General features: G+C 41.0%; 8 protein-coding genes across 8 annotated transcripts; 3 read left to right on the forward strand and 5 right to left on the reverse strand. All coding sequences in view use genetic code 12, as the record gives it.

Moving 5' to 3' along the window:
• Window positions 1-97: 97 nt before the first annotated feature.
• On the forward strand, window positions 98-1,258 carry PICST_50233 (predicted protein; the record flags this gene model as incomplete). Its single annotated transcript, XM_001386426.1, has 1 exon — window positions 98-1,258. One exon carries the CDS (start codon window positions 98-100, stop codon window positions 1,256-1,258), a length of 1,161 nt encoding a protein of 386 aa, XP_001386463.2.
• Window positions 1,259-1,433: 175 nt separating this feature from the next.
• Window positions 1,434-3,255, reverse strand: SAN1 (mating-type transcriptional regulator (putative); the record flags this gene model as incomplete). Its single annotated transcript, XM_001386621.1, has 1 exon — window positions 1,434-3,255. A coding segment is annotated over one exon (1,822 nt), but the record flags the coding sequence as incomplete, so codon positions are not given.
• Window positions 3,256-3,873: 618 nt separating this feature from the next.
• PICST_68459 (predicted protein) lies at window positions 3,874-5,662 on the reverse strand (the record flags this gene model as incomplete). The annotated part of the gene is made up of 1 exon (XM_001386622.1): window positions 3,874-5,662. The coding sequence occupies one exon, from the start codon at window positions 5,660-5,662 to the stop codon at window positions 3,950-3,952; it is 1,713 nt and encodes a 570-aa protein (XP_001386659.2).
• A 2,140-nt stretch (window positions 5,663-7,802) lies between these two features.
• PICST_91238 (predicted protein) lies at window positions 7,803-10,621 on the reverse strand. Its single transcript, XM_001386623.1, has one exon. The coding sequence runs from the start codon at window positions 10,556-10,558 to the stop codon at window positions 7,874-7,876; it is 2,685 nt and encodes an 894-aa protein (XP_001386660.2). The 5' UTR covers window positions 10,559-10,621; the 3' UTR covers window positions 7,803-7,873.
• A 1,048-nt stretch (window positions 10,622-11,669) lies between these two features.
• On the forward strand, window positions 11,670-12,784 carry NUO30 (NADH-ubiquinone oxidoreductase 30.4 kDa subunit, mitochondrial precursor). The gene has a single exon (XM_001386427.1). The coding sequence runs from the start codon at window positions 11,814-11,816 to the stop codon at window positions 12,657-12,659; it is 846 nt and encodes a 281-aa protein (XP_001386464.2). The 5' UTR covers window positions 11,670-11,813; the 3' UTR covers window positions 12,660-12,784.
• Window positions 12,785-12,829: 45 nt separating this feature from the next.
• PICST_50269 (predicted protein) lies at window positions 12,830-13,975 on the reverse strand (the record flags this gene model as incomplete). The annotated part of the gene is made up of 1 exon (XM_001386624.1): window positions 12,830-13,975. The coding sequence occupies one exon, from the start codon at window positions 13,973-13,975 to the stop codon at window positions 12,830-12,832; it is 1,146 nt and encodes a 381-aa protein (XP_001386661.2).
• Window positions 13,976-14,646: 671 nt separating this feature from the next.
• Window positions 14,647-14,985, reverse strand: SPF1.3 (SPF1 P-type ATPase; the record flags this gene model as incomplete). The annotated part of the gene is made up of 1 exon (XM_001386625.1): window positions 14,647-14,985. One exon carries the CDS (start codon window positions 14,983-14,985, stop codon window positions 14,647-14,649), a length of 339 nt encoding a protein of 112 aa, XP_001386662.1.
• Window positions 14,986-18,108: 3,123 nt separating this feature from the next.
• On the forward strand, window positions 18,109-19,701 carry GIT3 (glycerophosphoinositol permease; the record flags this gene model as incomplete). The annotated part of the gene is made up of 1 exon (XM_001386428.1): window positions 18,109-19,701. The coding sequence occupies one exon, from the start codon at window positions 18,109-18,111 to the stop codon at window positions 19,699-19,701; it is 1,593 nt and encodes a 530-aa protein (XP_001386465.1).
• Between the last annotated feature and the right edge of the window lie 559 nt (window positions 19,702-20,260).

Here is a 20,260-nt window from a genome sequence, read left to right on the forward strand (position 1 = left end):
CTTTTGTGAAGTACCTGATTAAATCAGAAGATGCAAATGGTATAGTTAGCTGTTTCGTGTATTTGCTCAAGGCATATACAAGCTCGACAATAGCATAATGAAAGTGGAACCAGTGAGACCTCATGTCTATTTGGATATCTCCATCGGTGCAAGGGATGTTGGCCGTATTGTAATCGAATTATTCGATGATTTAGCACCCAAATCCACTGAGAACTTCATCAATTTATGTGATGGGGTATCTCTCGATGGCGAGATACTAGGATACAAGAATAATGTTTTTCATAGAGTGATCAAGAACTTTGTCATCCAAGCAGGTGATTTGAAGTATGGGCAATTCTCTTCAGTTGATGCCTATTATCAAGAAGATATAGGGAAAGGTAACATATCCACTGTAGATCCTCCCAACATGATAGAGGGCGAAAACTTGTCGGAAGCCCTAGATGCACCATTCAAGGTATGCATGGCTAACAGTGGAGACAAAAATGCAAACGGCTCTCAATTCTTCATAACTACTTATCCCCTGCCGCATCTTACTGGACGTCACTCAGTCTTTGGAAGAGTGATACATGGGAAATCTGTAGTCAGAGAAGTCGAAAGAGTTAACACAAATAAGGAGAATATCCCTAAAAAGGAAGAGATAGTATTGATCAAGGATTGTGGAAAATGGGATGAAAGCATGCCTGTTCCTATTTTCAACGCCAGCTACGACACCAGAGGTGGAGATATATACGAAGAGTTTCCAGACGACGACGAGCATATAGACAAGGAATCATCAGAATCAGTATATGAAGCTGCTTCCAGGATCAAAGAAAGTGGTACCTTGCTATTTAAAGCTGGAAAAAAACAAGAAGCTTTCTTAAAGTACAGAAAGTGCATGAGATACATTATGGAATACATTCCTGACCAGGATCAAGAGCCTGAATGGTATGAAAAGTACATTGATTTGAAGAAGAAAGTCTACTTGAACTTGTCTTTAGTATGTCTCCAGTTGAAGAACTATGTGAAAGCAGTAGACTATTCGTCGTACTTATTGGAAATGGACAATGCTTCCAGTCAAGAAAAGGCAAAGGCTCACTTCAGAAAGGGATCAGGCTTAATAGAGTTGAAGAAGAATAATTTGGCACTTGTAGATCTAGAAGCAGCTAACAAGTTAGTACCTGATGACGCTGCTATCAACAGAGAACTTACCAGATGCCAAGATTTGATAGAACGCCAAAAAAAGGAAGAGAAAGCTAAATACGCCAAGTTCTTCAAGTAGATTATAACAATATTTATAAGACTGCAATGCTATTTATCATATATGCGTATATATTTATTCGTCGTATACAATGCCAATTGGGAAAATAGTATCGAAAACTAATGTTGGTCGGCTGTAGTTGTGTCGTCATCTAAGTTAGTGGTATTATTGTCCTGGGCACCAGTAGATTCTGAACCTGCTTCAGAAATAGTGTTCGCTGAATCAGAATTGACCGGAGGATTAAACTCATGCAAATTCATGAAATCGAGAATTTCCGAAGCAGCATCGTCATCTTCATCAGTCAGTCTCGTCTCAATACCATTGGCTGTTCTTCTGCTGGAAATTCCAGTTGGAAACAATGGCTCAGGATGGTTGCCTGTTCTTTGTCTTCTAAGAAAGCCCAAGATGTGAGAAAACTGGCTGTGTGAGGTAGAGTAGTCTCTTTCTGTCTGTTCTGCTGCCGCATCAGATATACCGCTTCCAGATCTGAGAACTCTTCTCAAAGGACGCGCTGAACCTCCTGATAAAGGAAAGTAGTGGAATCTGTCAGCTTCCCGATAAACGGTATCTGAGTCAATTGAGGTTTCTTCTTGGGGAGTCGTAGTCTCGTTAATGTCAACATGAGCTTCGGTTGTAGTTGGACGACTAGAGTTGGTAGGTAAGTTAAAGATTGTCACATTGCTTGAATTCGTTCTTGACGTTGGTTCTGCGACTGAATCTCTACACAATGGGCAAGTAGTGTGCTCTTTTAACCATTCCGAAAGACAATCCTTTCCAAAGATATGACCACAAGTCATCCTGATTGGGCTATGATCAAAAACCCCAGTGTACTCAGATAAGTACTTTGGCTCTGCCAGCTCTTCATTGGTGCTGGGTGTATTTGTATTAGTTGGATTTGTATTCGATGTACTTGCAGGGTCTGTATTGGGTAGATCGGTGTTTGTGGAGTCGATGGAAGTGCTTTCAAGAATGTTGTTCGAGGGAGGAATAGCCGAGTCTGATTCGTCATCGGATTGTACTCTGCTATTGCTTTCGCTCGTAGCAGCCAGTCTTAGTTCGTCTATTCTTCTCTTCTTCACTACAACTAGCTCATCATCACTTTCGTCTACCAATGATTTTTCTTTTTCTGCTTCTACCATGTCAAATTCGTCAAAACAGATAGAGCATGCTCGAGAATCGCCCAAATCAGCTTCCTTAACACTCGGGAAAGAATTGAATTTACAAAGAGTTACACCTTTCTCCTTGTGTAAACCGTTAATGATGGTGGAATAAGCCATTTGTGTGGCCAATCTGATGAACTCCTGGATTACTCTGGGGTCTCTATTGGATGAATTATTGGGGAGTGACATGATCAATGATCCGGCCCTGTTGGGATACTGAGGGTTGTTCTCGTCAGAAAACACATAGTTAACGGTGATGACTATAGCACGAGTATAGTCACTTTCACTGTTGAAAGTCAGAGCAGAAGGTCCAGTGGTAGGGCCGCTGGTATCGATTGTAGCAGTTGTTTCAAGCTGAGCAGCCTGTGGCACAACAGTAGGTATATCTGTAGAAGTCTGTGTAGCAGAGTTAGGCTGGTGACTACCTTCTCTGCTGGTTCTGTTGGAACGGTACAAACCCGAAACCGTATCTCTAAATCTATCAAAAAGACCTAACTCCGCTCTATGACTTCTATTAAATGCAGAGAATATGCGGCTGGAAGATGATGAAGTATTACCAGAATTGGACGATGCTGAAGAAGGCATTCTTCTCATGGGGGAAGTATTCCCATTTCCATTGCCAGTGGCACTGCTATTATTGCCAGAAGAGCTTGTATTGTGTGTACTTGTGTTAGTTGAATTTGAATTGGTTGAGTTTGAATTAGTCGGGCCTGAATTAGTTGAGTTTGAATTAGTTGCATTTGTATTAGTGTTGTTCAAAAGATTGCCAATATATTCGGCATCTGTCATGTTAGTGGAAGAGTCAGCAGACGGGTTATTCCCGCCTGGACTAGTGGTTTCACGGTTGTTGCTATTCATTACACGTCATATGATATCAGCTACAAAACAGGGTTGTTTCAAGATAATGTGAATGAAAGCAGTGGGTATGATATCAAACACTTTTAAATGGTGTATGAACAAGTGTATAAAAGGGATAACCAGACCTCGCTTAAATCTTGTGTACTGAAATCAGATATTCTAATCTTATATATACTACTATGGTAGAAGGTTGTCGAAGTCACTAGAAGATCGAGGCAAGTCAGGTGGAAATAACCGGTGTCCTTGGCCCAACAACTCTAGTGGAAATCACTCAATTATGAACTCTATCTTTTAGGAAAGCTGTCACTAAGAAAAAGTCGGGTATCATGATTATTAATTGAAATACTGTCACTCCGGTTATCAGCCATTGTGATCAGATTTTCCCTTGCACCTGCTTTAAGCAGAGTGTCACGTGAAGGCTTCGCGAGCACATTATGTCATTCGCGGATGAGATCTTTTATCGGAGTTGTTGCCAAATTAGGCATATCTTTTCGCAGTAATTTGGGAGCTGTTCCACACTTTCTACTGTCCACTCTCTCTAACGGGAGCCTTTACGAGAACCACCCCTCCGTAATGGAGTAATAGTGGTCGTACTCATGTTCAACTTATGTAAAACAATTTTGGAGCTACATTTCTAAAGTGCAGCATTATTTTTTGTAGTTCTATACTGTTGGTATGTAAAAAAAAGAGACAACTATACTAAGGCAACGAGCGCAACGAAAGAAACGGCAAATGCTACAAACTTCAAAGGAATGGCTTCTCTTAATAACGAGAAAGATCCTGAATTCCTATTGCCAGAAGATGAGCCGGTCGAAGTAGAAGTAGATCTCGAAGTAGTGCCAGAAACCACGATGTGGTCAGTAAGGGAGGTTTCAGTCTCACCAGGAGACACAGAAGTGGACGAGAAATCAGCAGCCCTCACAGCCCCTGGTACAGTGGATGTGATGACTTCGATGTCCTCGTCATCGGTGAAGACTACCTGGCCAACAGAGATTTCCAAGTCTTCCAAGTCGTAAACTACGTAGGCATGTCTCAATATATTGTCACCCAACAACATGTACCTTGAGCTCAGCAGCTGCTCGAGAATGCCGAGGTAGCATACGGAAGAGCTGGAGGAACTGCCTCTCAACAATAAATCTGTCAAGGGCACATCGATATCCATTCCACCGATGTTGAGCGTAAGTTTAATATTGCTGCTGCTAGTGCATGGAAGAAGATATGCACCGATAGCTGAAGAATAAGAACCACCAAGAGCTTCACCCACTCTGGTGAACAACGCAGAAGGGAGGTAACTCAAGGTAGAGCCCGTGTCCAAGACAGCCGAGTATGAACGAGAAGTGACGGTTACCTCGTCAGTGCTACTGCTTAACGTCATGTTGTTGACGATTATCTCAAGTCTTATGGGCTCTGTGTAGCCAGCGCTAGCATAAGAGTTAATGATAGGCACGGTGATCAAATCTCCTTCGAACTTTGCATGGTCAATGGCACCGAATAAGATGTTACCAGAACTATCTGTAGCCTTTCCCAAGTACAATGAATACACGTTCTTGTTGATAAGACCCTGGTTCACCATCTTGATGGGCAAGTTTTCATATGTGTACCCACCGCCTCCTCTGGTTGAGAATGTAGTTTCCAAACCTGCCAAACCAATACCCAACACACCAACGTCGGAACTGGTTTCGTTGGCTATTGCAAATGACATGCTGTGCACAGTCACGTTACCAACTATCACGTCGTCGTGGCCCCAGATACCAACGGCACTGGTTCCATCAGCATACTCAATTTGGAAAGGACTGGCAGAGTTGTTACGTTGGAAAGTGTCGGAGTTCTCCGTGTTGAACGAACCGTATTGGGTACATGTATTAGAAGGTGCCTCTTGGCCAATTCCAGCGCCTGAGGAATCGGTTTGAAAGCCAGGAGATATGATGGTTGTTACAGTGGAACCTCCACTTCCAAACGGATTCCACCAAGCCTTGTTCTCTACAGCATCTTTGATAGGTGAGGACTTGGTGGGAATACTTCTAGAGCCAGCCTCGATGTGCCTACGGTCCAAATTCACTCCTCTCTTCTTGCTGCTGGGAGGAGCTTGGTCACACTTTAAGTCGTGGCTCATTACCCACAAGTCGGAGGAACCGGTGTCGACAAGAACTCCGTTTTCATCCTTGTTGGAACCAATCTTCAATGTCGTCAAGTAGAAGGTCCTTTCGTTTTTCAACTCCATGTCTACGAAGCCGTCACGTTTGACAAAGTAGGCACCATCTGTCGATTCTTCAATCAAGTCTCTCTTGGAATTGCCTCGTCTGATGTTGAAGTCCAACCGGAACAAGCCTTCTTCGTTGGCCAGAGCAAGAGCGCTGTGGCCCACAATCGCGGCCGCTACCGCATATGAGAGTATGTTCCACTTCATGGATGTCGATTAGGCAGATGATGCGATAAGTAAGAGTAACTCTGCAAGTAAAGTGGGAATGTGTGGAAAGTTTTCAGTTTTCTGTGTTCTGAAACTTTCAGAAAGTTCAAATTTCAGTGGGGAGCAACAGATGAGATGCTTGCTGCAGGTCGATAAAAGAGATACTACGCTTAAGTATGGAGAATCTCAGCTTCAGTTACTCAAGCGAAATTATGCTAGTTAGAGCAGAAAATGTGGATTACGAATTTATGTTGTTTGTCCAGACAACTTCACGATGAGGATGACTTGATTCTTAAGTAGTAGCCTTGGTGCCGAATAGCGGGCGTCATAGCCTTTACAGACAGGTACCAATACACGTTAGAGGAATGAGAAGCTACAAAACCATCTGCGCCTCTATGGTCGCGGTGCAGGAGAAAATGACGAGTAGAGCAGAGATCCATTGGCCGGTCAACAGGGCTTGTGGGGTCGAGCAGGAGCAGCACGTACAAAAGAGGCTTTATCTCGTCAGGCACTGAAAATCTTCGCAAAAAGCAAGGAAAGAGTAAAAAGTAAAAACCAGAAGGCGACGGTAGCACCTCCAGCCACCAAGTTGATGAGGCAACTCAGCTGAAGAAAGTCAAGCCATTCTCAGAACACAGAAAATGTCATGAGAAGCATGGACCAGCACGGAACCTATTGGTTGGAATGGAGTATGAGCCATGACATCACAATTTGAAATTTGCTGTACGGTGAGCTGACGTATGTAAGAGAATACTTCACGAAAAATCCGCAAAATAGCATTTCAGCGCTAGAGTGGAACTCAAAAATTTACGAGGCTCGAAATAGGGATTTCCAGTACAGAACTAACAATGGACGAACACCGACAAAAGCTAGAAGAGTCAGGCCCAGAATAAGCTGCTATACCAGCTGCAATTATTTGTTAATAGGTATTTAATAATAGCTCTCATGCCAAGAGGATACTGGAATCTACCATCGTAGCCCCCTTTTCTCTGTCCGTTGTTGGCCACCTCTCACAAAGTAAAGCCGAGCCATTCTATTCCGGTGCAACCGTTTCAAGCGCCACTACAGAGTTAACAGTGGTCATGTTGCGAAAAGAAGGATCCGATAAATCTGCTTACTTCTTCGTGGTTTCGCTGTGTCTCCCTGTTTTCTCCGGTGTTGACGCTCGTTTCTCTCTACTTTCTGTCTCTGATTTCTCTCTCATTACTTATCGAGCTCTTTTGTAGTCCACGGGTCTATTCTAAGAATCGCTGGTCTCCTTGCTCCTCTTCACCTGGAACCATGTGTTCAATCTGTGTGTGTATACCAATCCCAACTCTTGCCTCTTGGCAATTTTGCTCTGTCTAATTGTACTAAATACTGCGGCTGGAGTTGCTTCCCTGAGCGGCCTAGTCATTAACATGATTGCGAAATGAGGCTGATATCTCCCTTGCTGCTGAATCTTGCTAATTGTTGAATTTGCTGATTGTTGACATGGCCGTTATCCTCGTGTGGAAATGCATCATTTGCCGAATTTCGAGAATGACAGCTCTTTGATCCGAACAGTCCTGATTCGGCTGTGAGGCTGCGTGCTGCACTTTACAAGATTACTACTCCAATACTCCAATTCACTTCTGTTTCACGGCCTGGCCTGCTATTATTTCTCCTGGCGTACTTCACGACCAAACCGTTGGATTAGTTCTGGAACTCGGCAATCACTTCCATTTTCCGTTAAGAATCGGACTAAATCCCATGAGATCAGCGTATTCATCTAAATCGTTACCGTTCGAAGTAGTTACTTGCCTTTCACCACGATATTTACTGTCAAAGAACTGTCACACTCTAGCGATTCTGTATTAAGTCTAGAATCTCAGAATTTCAAATGGTGGTGACTATTGTGCTATCCGCTGAAAGATGACTTGACCAAACAAAGATGATCTACTTTGTAGCCTGAACTTTGTATACTCATTACAGTATCTTGTCTGCAAGCAAACGTCTCAATTGCACCCTTCTCAGGTTGCAGCTGTTGCAGCAACTCATTCCCTCTCAAAGTGGTGTTAGAGGACTTGTAAATATATTTACTCATAATAGTACATTGTAATCGCCAATTGTAAGTACGGTATATAACTTACCTTATCTTTCAAGCAATTTGCAACCATTCAAATTCAGTGTAAGTGTATTATCATTAAATAAATAAATATACATATTCTACATACAAGAATGCCAGGTATTTCACTCTTGTGTATTCGGTTCAACAACGCATTTCATGTACTCATTGACTGTTCCCGAATCAAACTCGAAGCCCACCAAGCTTTCACTGCATTCCTCTATAAGTTCATCATTTAAAGTGTATTTTGGAGTAATCATCATCTCTTCCTGGCCAGCATTGTCGTCTATAATCTTCATATAAGCAAACAAATCCCAAGCCTTTTCAATGTATCTCATAAAGTTTTCTCTCGATCCAAAGTAGAAATTTAGTAAAATGTCCCAGTCTTCATTGGATATTCTAGTCACCTTCAAATCATATATGAGATCAGTAAAATCCCCAAACTGTGGCTTATTGGACATTTGCAAATATTTGGTGAGCTCCATGATTAGGTTCATTGAACATGCAAAGAACCCCACAATATGAAGCTTGCTACTTAATTCAGAATGATTATAAAACTTGTGGACAGTTGAAATAAACTTCCCAAAAACTTTGACAAAAATCGCCTCCAAGTTCAACTTGTACATCCCTTTAGACTGGCTATCATCCTTAATGAAATCTTCGAGAACGATTAAGAATAATGCTTGATAGATTAAACATTGGTAAAAGCACTTCATGTAATGGTATGGATACTCTTCAAGAAGGACTGAAATCAAATCTCTTTCACCATTCGTTTGCTTGATAACCATTGAGTCCATTAAATCAAATTGGTTAAACAAATTCATCATTGAAGTCAAATACGAAGTGTATCTTAGCGAAGGGAAATAGTTCGCCTCGATCCTGATAAAACTTAGCCATCTAATAAACAAATTCAAAGCAGACAGGTTCTTTATCAATAAGTTTAATTCCCAGGTCCCAATTGGATGATTTGGATTCTGCTTAATATTTGCTTCGAATTCTCGGATTTCATTGATTGCCAAGGCTTGCACTTCTGCATAAAGTTCAAGATAACTTCTTATGACATCTCGGATCGAGGTGGAATATCTTGATCTCTTATAATACAATCCCCAGATTTGGATGGAAAACCTTACTAATGGTCTTTTGATTGACATGAAGCTTTGTCCATACAAAGATTGCAATAACATTTTATGAGGTACTATTGTATTCTTCAATTGGTTAGAAGATAGAAGCGAACCCTTGTACTGGAAGAATGTGAATTCTATTTCAACCAAACGCAATTGCATCCAGTAACCAGCGAACAAGATAAATTCATACGATTTGGGGTAGGTAACTTGATTAGAAGTGCCATCTTCGTTCGTGGCTCCATTAGTCTTGGTAAAAAAACTGTAATCCTTTTCAGGGTCTTCCATAAGCTCAACAAACTGATTATTGAGAACCACATGATTAAGCAAATTGTTGTATTCTAGATAATTTTCCACAATCATGTTACAATAGGTGTAATAATTCTTGATGAGAAAATACCAGTCCATGAGAAAAAGCAAGTCAGTATACTTGGCGTAGCTTAATACCTTTGTCTTTATGAAATTGGATATTTTGACCCAGTCGCTTAGTATCTCCTTTTTGGGCTTGTAGAGGTTTCTTTCGAACAAGAAATTGGACAAGCCCTTGTTTTCAAAGAGATACCCGTTGGCAAGGATCAAGTATGCAAAACTCATGTGCCTCAATTCCTGAACCGAGAACTGGACACTCTTACTGATGTTATGAGTGCCCTCGTCATCTATCAGAACAATACGATTATAGACCATATGTATTCTTTTTGACATTTCATTGTGGTTTATCAAGTCCAATATCTGGTCGTTAGTTGATTTCAAATACAATTCCATCATATCCTCAAAAATGGAGAATTTGTCAGGCAAAAGTCGCTTCATTCTCTTGGTGTCAACCATTGACATTTCTATAAGAGCACTTTCATCTTCTTCATATTGCTGGGCAATAGTTTGACTTGACTGTGGCATTTGAAACTCGAGAGCGTGTCCAGCTTGGTTCGGTTGATGGATCAAACTTGAGGGCGGGACAGGATAGCGAACATCAAGCATCACAGCTGAAGAGCTAGAACCGTTGAACATGTTGTGAGGGTATGTTTGGTCACGGGTCAAATCCTGGTTGGATAGTTGGTTTTGGGGGTTCTGGAGATGCAAGCCGAGTTTCTGGTTGTTTTGTAACATATGGCTTTGCGACACGTAAGGACTATGGTCGACTGTACCTGACTGTATCACAGGTCGTTGTGCTGGATGTCTGAGAGAATCAGTATGCTTCAGAGGCGCTCCATCCCAATGTTTGGCAGCTCCGATAGTAGAACCCAAGGAAGGAAGAGAGTCTTTGTGCAAATTGAACGCCTGGACAAAATTGTCGTTTAGACGGGTCTTCTTGCTGCTTGTTCTTCTCTTTCTTTCTTTGATCTTGTAGAGCTCTTCTTCCGATGGAGGTTGTGGAGGCTGGAGTATGCATTTATCTACTCTCTTGAACTTCTTGCACGACGAACAGGGTATCTGGAGATCGCACTTAATCTTCAATAGCTTACAGGGCCCACAGCTGTAGCTTCGTCTCTGACGTTTTGGTTTATTGTGGGAGGATCTTCTTTTGTCTGCACCAGAACCTATTCTTTCGAAATTATCGTGGTACAGATCGGAACCGAAGTCGTGGGCTGCTCCTCCATTCCCATCGCCCTTGCTACTGACGCTGGCCGTGGGCAGCGGGGTGGCTGTAGCTGTGAGAGACGTCGGAGATTTCGAAGAGTCTTCGCTCTTCATGGTGATGTTGACACTGTTGCTGCTTTGGTTCCGGTGGCACTTGCTTTCTCTTTGGCGAAATTGCCAGGTCCCCTAAGCTGGAGTAGAATAAAACTTTGCCTCTGTCAAGTGGAACTCATGAAATTGTATCAACAAATTGCACTTATAATGGTGGACCGGCATGCAGCGGATTTAGAATTGCTAAAACCGATAACGAAGCGCCGGCGCAAACATCCGGTGGCTTGTATGGGAACCGACGGTTGCGACCAAGCAGGAACCTTCGGCTCCACATACATATCCGATTAGCTTGATTCCGTTCGGCGGTACTGCTGGCTCCATATGTGTATTTAGCACGTAGCGTGAGAGAGGGCAGCCTAAATTCGTGGTATGGCTTCCGATTACAGAGAGAAAGCTCGGAAAAATGTTCTGTTCTCCAGCTTAGTGTCTTGGCAGGTAACAAGATCTCTACGGGGTTTGGTCGATAGTGACAACGACGGTTCTGGATTGTGCCAATGATGAGGGCTATGACAATTGCTACAAGAGTGGAATTTGTGCTTTGCAAGCAAAATCAATTGTGTATCGGTTCTGGTGCTAGTTTTTCTTTTCCAAACACATTGAACCGAGGAATATCATAAAAACTCAGCAATTGTACCACTACTTAAATTTGAAATTGCAAATAGACTGACAGACTTATTTATATATGAACACTACAGTGGCCACCAATGTGTGCATTGATTGAAATCCTTCTCATTTCTAAGTTTCTGTGATTTCAGCAAGCATACTCTTCTTGCTTCTTCAATCTCATTCTAACTTTCTGTATCATTTCTCACTCTACCTGGGGCCACTCATCTACTAAGGCAAACCACAAAAACGTTACTTCAGATAAAGACATTGGAATATTCCAATCTCACATCTCTCGTGAATCTTTCCCTTACCTCATTTTCCCTAAAACTACTGCTCTAACCATTTTCCATAATTTCTACCACCAGCTGCAAAGAGCGTCTCATCAAAGCCGCGCTACCATATATGTTTATGCTGTGCACGACCTGCGTTTACCCAATTGTATTTGACGAAATTTTGATTAACCAATTTTTCTGAGCAACTACAAAACCAAAGCTGTGAAGCATCAGTGTTAGTGTCTTGGTACAAAACAGTTAGCGTCTAGTAAACTCTGTCTGTACAATTCGGTCGTACATCATAGCAGTTTGTTTTCGGATTTTGTGTTTTTCTCCGCTTTTTCCATATTGATACTAGCACTCTTAGCTATTCATTTACAATGATCTCAAGAGCCACCATACTTAAAAGAGTCGCTCAAAACTCGAGATCGATAAGCTCTTGTACAGTTAGAAGCTTTTCAGCCTCCGTTTCCATCAAGAAGGACCATGAGTTAGTCAATTTAAACACCTTGCCAAGAAGAAAACCATCTGAACTCAATGTGCCATTGGTGAACCCCACTGAAAAATACAAGGAACAGATTGAAGAATTGCACAAGTTCGGTGCCTACATCATGGCTTGTATGCCTAAGTACATCCAACAGTTTTCTGTGTGGAAAGACGAATTGACCATCTACGTGGCTCCACTGGCCTTGAGGCCCACCATGGTGTTCTTGAAGAACCATACCTCTGCTCAGTTCAAGTCGTGTGTAGATGTCACTGCTGCCGACTACCCATCCAGAACAAACAGATTTGATGTTGTGTACAACTTGTTGTCTGTGCGTCACAACTCGAGAATAAGAGTCAAGACTTACGCTAATGAAACCAGTGCTGTTCCATCGCTTGTTCCTATCTACCAAGGTGTCAACTGGTTTGAAAGAGAAACCTACGATTTGTTTGGTATCTTCTTCGAGGGACATCCAGATTTGAGAAGAATCATGACCGACTATGGTTTTGAAGGTCACCCTTTGAGAAAGGACTTTCCAACTACCGGTTACACAGAAGTCAGATACGACGAAGAAAAGAAAAGAGTCATCTATGAACCTTTGGAATTGACCCAAGCTTGGAGAAACTTCTCCGTAGGTTCTTCTGTTTGGGAACAGGTTGGTGAAGGTAAGGACTTTACTCCAGAAACATTCAAGTTGCCTACCCCAGAACCAGAACCTACTCAAGATGAACAAAAGAAATAGAATAGAACGCAAGTTCCTAAAATTCAATACAATTTGAATTCGTCTGTCATTCTCCATGCATTTAAACACACCTTACCACCACTTTTTATACTAGAAAATCATTACAATTGTATTTAATTTATTGCCAGTTCTTGAATTGTAAACTATAGAATTTGTCTATTTTAGTGGCTTTAAGCCTTCAACAGTCTAATCTCTTCGTTAAGCTTCTCCAACTCACTGGACTTTGATTTCAAGAAATCTTCCAAAGTAGAAACCTGACTTTGAATCAAATCTAAGTCGCCTTTAACTTCAGTCAAATCCTTGCTTTTGGTCGACAAGTTCGCCGAGCTTAACTTGTTTTGCTTATATTTCAATAATTGTTCGTATTCGTATTTCAACAAGGCGCTGTCGTCATTTGTGTTGGAGTTGTCATTCTTGTTCCCATTTTGAATCTTGTGCAACAAGTTTTCCAAGTCAGTCAACTCCCTTCGTAATCTCACTTCTTCCCAGTCAGTTCCCTCGGTCGACGAGAAATCTGTACCTCTTTCTGTTATTGTATTTGCCTGGCCGATTTTGTTCAAGTAATCGTTGGCAAAAGACTTTCTGCCTGTTCCAACACTAGGTTGTGGTTTGGCCTGCACCGAGTTCAAGTCGTAGTTGGGCACTTCCTTCGAGAATGTAGCTCTCAATGAGGCCGGAACACCTCGTGGTATTCTCTTGCCGTTTTCCCGTTGGTTCAAGATATGTAGAAACACTAAGACTTGATCCTTGTCAATAGTTTCAAACGACTTGGGATTGACGAGATTCCATGCCGAAGAAATATCACTCTTTGGGACTTTGCTTAATGAGCTATATAATGAATTTAAGGATTCGAACTTCACTCTGCCATAAGAATCACTATTGGAGTTGTAGATTGTCTCATAGGTAGCCTTATCAGTGGGGGATATGTACCAGTCGAAGTCGTCGCTCAATCCATCTTCGTCATCTTCATAGTCGAACCCTTGGTTGCTGTTGCTACGTACAGCATTATTGGCCTGGATCAAGTGGGCTTTCGAAGATGGAATCAACCAGCTGGGCAACTCCTTGGGAATGGCTGTGCTGACTCCATTGACCATATCGAAAATTAATCTCATGGTGATACAGAACTCTTCGAAGTCCAACTTGCCGTCGCTATCGATATCGGATAACTCCCAGATCTTGGCCAATTGGTCATCTTGCAAACGAGAGTTCTTCAACACGGGAGCTACCTTGTCTCCGGTGAGCTTCTTGTTCACTGGATCTAATCCCTGAAAGATTTCCCAGTACTTCTTGATTTCCCAGTCTTCAAGTCTAGGCATTGTTTCATAAACTTTTGATTAATATATGAAGTTACAATATGGAACAGTCAACGAGTAGACTCTATTGGAAACGCTGATGGTTATTGATGAAATCTCGATGCTAGAGACTTTTCACTGATCCTAATATCACTGTAGGCGGAGGTGGTGAGCGTCCTCACAATTTATCAATAGATGTGAGATTCATTCACGTGACTTCGGACAAAGATTATGGCTGAAGGAACTCTCCAGGAAGGGCCGATACAGTTGGATTACAGAGTAAGAGTATTGGTATTTTGTATGGTGAACCTTTAAAAATAGGATTACTAACATGATCTATATTCCTTATATATTATGATACAGTTTATACACCCACAGTATCTTTTTATTATTGTGACAAAATAGGGCTTTTAAGTTACATGAAGAGGATTCACCTTATGAAACAAAAGTAGCCATTGAAGAAAGGAAGCGAAATCGGAATAATAAGCAACTAGTCATATTAGAAAATGTCATTAAAGAAAAGATAATGGGTTGAATCCTTTGTCCTAACCTCGGGCTATCTTCTAGCCTTTTCGTTACAATAAAATTCGCAACCTAGTATACATTTTAATAAAGTGGACATCCATTTTACTCTACTGAACCCTAAGAATTCTAGAATAAAATGTACGAGCTTACAGAAAGTCTCCTCATAACTTTTAATCCATTTTGATTTTATTCTGAAGGTCGAAGTCTTGCAACATTAACATGATGAAATGTAAAGCCTCCTTGCTGCCAAAAAAATCCTTTGCACTTGGGAAAATCTTCCTACGAACCAAGGAACTTTGCAAAGTCTCAAATCCAGTCTTGGTCACATATACAAGAGCTGCGTTGTCTAGAGCAACAGGAACGATCGAGTTTTCAGACTTAGTCACTTGTAGAACAGAGCTGCCACCATGCAAAATCGAGTTCTTGTCGATACGATCTGGTTGCAACTTTTCATCACTGGGTCTCAACTTTGACTCCTTCAACAAATTTTCAAGTTCACCAGACAACATGGCGTCATTGACAACGACACCACCGTCAGTCTAATTCTACTTCGATGTCTACTGTGTACAATTTTCATTTCTTTCGGTCTGTTACCGAAAACCACAACCAATTTTTATAAACACACAGCAAAGCAGTGGCCCGAATTATACTAGAGAAGTTAGTTCAACTGCGAATAATAATTTTTATTTTTCCATCTTGCATTAGGAACCATGAATAGGTTGCAAAATTTTAGTTCTGGTAGAATGTAGAAACAGACTAAATAAGCAATACTGCCAGAGAAGTTTTCAAAAAAAGACAGAAACAGTACCAACACCTTTAGTTAATGGATCGCATTGATACACCATAAAAAGGGGTTTCTGCTAAATTGCAGAAGTTGGGGGGGGTGGAAATTGTATCATACTATTTGCTTTCAATATATTCCAAATTCGCCATTTCAAGCCAATTTATTCATGTATATTCCCAGTAAATTAAAAGAATGAATTACTGGTGTATGAATTATTGGTATATCAATTGACTATTGGCATTTTTGGAGAAATTTGTAGAATAGACTTCAAAATAGAAAAACACAACAAGACTGAGTAGATTCTATCTTTTATAAATCATAACTTCTAAGAGTCTAGGAAATTTTATGAGATTATAGCGGGGCCTATATCATGTTAATACTCTAATGCATTATATTTTTTTTTGACGAAATGGCATGTATTACGACTAAAGTCTAATCTATCTACTACTAAGTATATAAATCATCCTCTAATCCATATCGAATGGTGGAGGAAATCCTAGGATAAAAACCTCCGAGTGAAATTACCTAAAAACTAGGTGATATCCTTAGAAAACTGTAGAAAACTTGACAACGGTATATGCTAGCATTATATTCAGTAATATCTTACAAATTTCGCCATATTTTTACAAAATGATACAATTTTCTGCGGTATGGATGTTTGGAGAACTAAAGCTCATTATGCAGTTTTATCAGGTTTTCATTCAGAAATAGGGCGGTTGGTGTAGTGGTTAACATATTTGCCTTCCAAGCAGGTGACACGGGTTCGATTCCCGTACCGCTCATTTTTTTGTTTGAAAGAACATCTATCACCTAACTTCAACGAACCATAATTTGCACCAACATATAAGCTTATGACCAAAGAAATCAGTGCACTGTAGAATGAAATAGAGATGTTACTTGCTCAATCTCTCGTTGCTTTAAACATAGTCTATTCTTCAGGAATTCAAGGATGCCAATGAGATAGTCCATGAACCTAGCGGAATGTCTAAATTTGAACTTAGATAATGGAGCAAAATGAAGGTTTTCCCAGAGAGTTTCTTACATTTTGAGTACATTTGCAGAGAATCCAAAATATCAGTCTCTTCAAAGGATATCAACAGGAACAGTAAGACCCCCAGGAAAAAAGTCTAGAGCATGAACAACAAGCTCTTTGAAACCCAGAGTTCTATGAAGTTGCTCCTCCAATATATATATGGGTGTAGTGCAAGATCTTTTTCTCCATTCTTGTGTTACTATGAAGAATTCCAAAGAAACAAATGGAGAGTTGACGGAGCCAATATTAAAGTTTCTTGACTAGTACAGAATCCTTTTGATTAATTTTTCTGAAGCTAAGAGAATATCAATTTGCTTAAGAGTAAAACAGCAAGATATATACTGTAGTTTACTAGTTGGATGAAGTATATGGATGACATGCTTTAGGTATTCATATAGCAGTTCTTCAAAATTGCAAATGAAGGTTTCTCTCCTGTTCATAGTATAATCTTTATATTTCATATTATATCTTGGAATGTTTATTATCAGCCGTATTTTTGCAACCATATACTTGAATAAATTCTTCCTGTGTGGGTTAGAAGTCGACAAAGTTGTTTCTCTATGGAGTTTAAGTGACTACTATCCAGTTAAAATTGCATTCTTCAGATGCCTTTTCTCTTACTACTTTCCCAAAATATGTTAAATACGCCAATCTGTCGTCCAATACGATAAATATTAAATTCCATATTTAGGACCATACAAATTTAATTTCTCTATTACTGTAGTGGTTATTCTTGATTAATTCTCAACTATTTCATTCCGTTTCCTTGTTCATACAATCATGATAACTTTAACCGGCAAATGTCATCTGCGGTTACAAATTCTTAAAGTAATCGTCATCATCGTTCTGCTTTGTCGTATTGCTCTTTTCTGGTTCATAACTTTAGAGTATGTTTCAGCGGTATAGCCTGTATGTCTCAGTAGGCACTTTTTCTTTTTTGCACCCATTCTTGTGGTGGTCCTGACGCCATGTGGTCCACGTTGTTTATTAAACACATTTAGAGAGATACAATTGACGAAGTTTAGACAGGTAACGTTGCATCCAAGAGAAATCGTGCGGCTGGCGACCAGCGGTTCTCGATTTTGTGAGTGAGTTTATTAAGATTATAATTTATCCGGTTGTCGTATTCTTTGCCAAAGGTCTGCAAATACTTCAAAGCTTATTTTGGAAGACGTAAAACCGTATTGTACTTGGAACTCGTGGGCTGTACTGAAGTGCTGTTGGAGTGCTGCGGCAAACATAATCCTTTTCCGGAAAATGTTCTGATTAATTCTAGAAATATTCGGCTAAACGCAGGGAACAAATTTCCTGACTGAGGGAAAACATCACCATTCAAAAACAATTAATATTCAATTTCCGGAGTTCAGGGCACGTTTCTATCTGTGATAATTCTGGTCCTCTGGAATTGGCAGAATAATTGAAGGGATAACTGAGAAATAATAGCCCTAGCAAGAAAAAGAGCCAAGAATTAAGCTTTTCCAGCTTATGAACCTTAGCCAGGGCTTGGCAGGCCAGCTCTTCTGAATACTAGAAACGGAACGTGCAATTAGGGTATGGAAAGGAAAAAGAGTGGGGACATGATGGAGGTCAGACTTACATAAATAGTGACAATTGTCGATTCATAATTTGGTTCACCGGAAGATTGTTGGAACATCTTTTAGAAAGCTACTAACAGTTTACATACATTTGCTATTGAACTTGTCAAAACTAGCCCACTGGCTCACCTGAAATTGTTGATTCCTTGAAGGTGCTGATACACGGACTGATATTCTATCATTGGATTTCCACTTCTTAGCATCCACTATCTTTTATAACATGGCTTCTAGAGATTTGCCTCGCTCTGTCAGCGACCTTTTCCTTGGTTGGACCAGACACTTGGGCAATGAAATCACTTTGAACAAGTCTAAACAGCAATTGTTCGACGATGACATGCAACCAGATGGAGCTGAAAAAGAAAAGGACGTCAAGGCAAGAAACTTATGGCCAGCCTTCTGTTCTGGTGCCGGTCTCTTTTCCGATGGTTATGTTAACAATTCGATCGGTACGGTGTCTTATGCCTTAAGCAGGCTCTACGAGGATGAGTATGAAAATTCTACTGCTATATCCAACGTTGGGTCAATTGCCTTCGCTGGTACGGTGGTTGGACAATTGGGATTTGGATACATATCTGACAGAATAGCCAGAAAAGGAGGAATGATGATTGCCAACGTCATGTTGATCATTTTTGCTCTCTTGTGTGCTGTTGCTACTTGGGGTAAAAATCCGCAAGGATTGTTTGCTGCCCTCACTGTATTCCGTTTCTTCTTGGGTATAGCTATCGGAGCTGAGTATCCTACGGCTTCTGTTATTGCCTCAGAGTTCGCCAACCAATTGCCAGCCGGAAAGAGAAACAGATACTTCGTGTGGTTCACCAATTCCATGATCGACTTTGGATTTGTTGTTTCAGCATTCGTTCCTTTGGTACTCTTGTGGATCTTCTCCGACAGACATTTAAGGGTCATCTGGAGATTGACCCTTGGTTTAGGTGCCATTCCTCCTTTTGCCCTTTTCTTCATGAGATTGAAAATTGCCGACTCCGAGTCGTTTCAGAAGTTGAATATGAAGAAGGTCAAGAAGTACCCTTACTGGTTGATCATCAAGTTCTACTGGTTCAGATTGAGCGTTATCTCGTTGATCTGGTTCATCTACGATGTGTCGGCCTACTCATTCAGTATCTACTCCAATTTCATGATTGGCCGCATTACTGACGGCGATATCTATAAGACTTGGGGTTGGAACGTTGTGTTCAACTTGTTCTACATGCCTGGTTCCTTCTTGGGTGCCATTGCAGCCGATTATATTGGTCCTAGATTAACGTTAGCACTTGGTGTAGGCTTGCAGGGTATCATTGGTTTCATCATGGCTGCCTGTTACCCAAGCTTGAAACATCATGTTGGTGCTTTCGTAGTAGTTTACGGTATCTTCTCCACTTTGGGTGAATTCGGTCCTGGTGATAACATCGGTTTGTTAGCCTCCAAGACTAGCGCCACTCCTATCAGAGGTCAATACTATGGTATAGCTGCCGCAGTGGGCAAAATTGGTGCTTTTGTAGGTGTCTATATTTTCCCAGTTATCATTAGGAATGCTGGTGGAAAAGACACAGACAGTGGTAACCAGGCACCATTTTATGTTTCTTCAGCCTTGTGTATATTCTCTGCTATCTTGGCACTTTTCTTCTGTCCCTCTGTCGGCCAGGATGCCATTAACAAGGAAGATGAAGACTTTGTCGCTTACCTTCGGAAGAATGGTTACGATGTCGGCCAATTGGGTGCTGGAGCCTTGGAGGAAACATCGTTTGAGGAGGTTGAATATGACGACAAGACAAAGAAGTCATCCGAAGTCGTCAGAGTCCAGGAAAAGAGCTATTAGCTTTGGAAACAACTTGGACTTGACTGTAATCGTTCTTAAATACCTTGCCTTTTTAGTGAAAAATTCAAATATGCTTTTAAACCATTTTAAACTTCTCTGTACCAATTCTCTTAAGCAAGGTCAATTATATATCCTAGTGCAACATCCTTGACTTCTTCCACACTCTACATTACTCTAACACTCTTTCTTGTTTTCTATTATTACAAGCGTCTTATCTAAGTGTCTAGTAGTACAACATGCTAAGGAAACCCAGGGCCTGATCCCATCAGACTCAACCAGTCAGTCTCTATCAAACCAGAGCCTCCCGTAGGTTCCTTGATAATGCCATTCATCTGGCCTCCAAGCGTCTCAGCACCTGTCCCGGGAGCCTGCTGCTGTAGAAACTTGAGTCTGTCCTGCTGTAGCTGGTATTGTAAGTTGAGCTGCAACTGTTGCTGGTTCATGAAGTTGCTGTCGCTGCTGCCGTTCGTGTTGCCATTGACTCCATTCTGGTCTTTACCAGAGTTTGAGAGAATGGCCGTGGTAGCAGCATCAAGCATGCTGTTCATGTTTCCTCCAT

This window comes from Scheffersomyces stipitis, chromosome 8, assembly GCF_000209165.1.
Source record: "Scheffersomyces stipitis CBS 6054 chromosome 8, complete sequence".
Classification (NCBI taxonomy): Eukaryota; Fungi; Ascomycota; class Pichiomycetes; order Serinales; family Debaryomycetaceae; genus Scheffersomyces; species Scheffersomyces stipitis.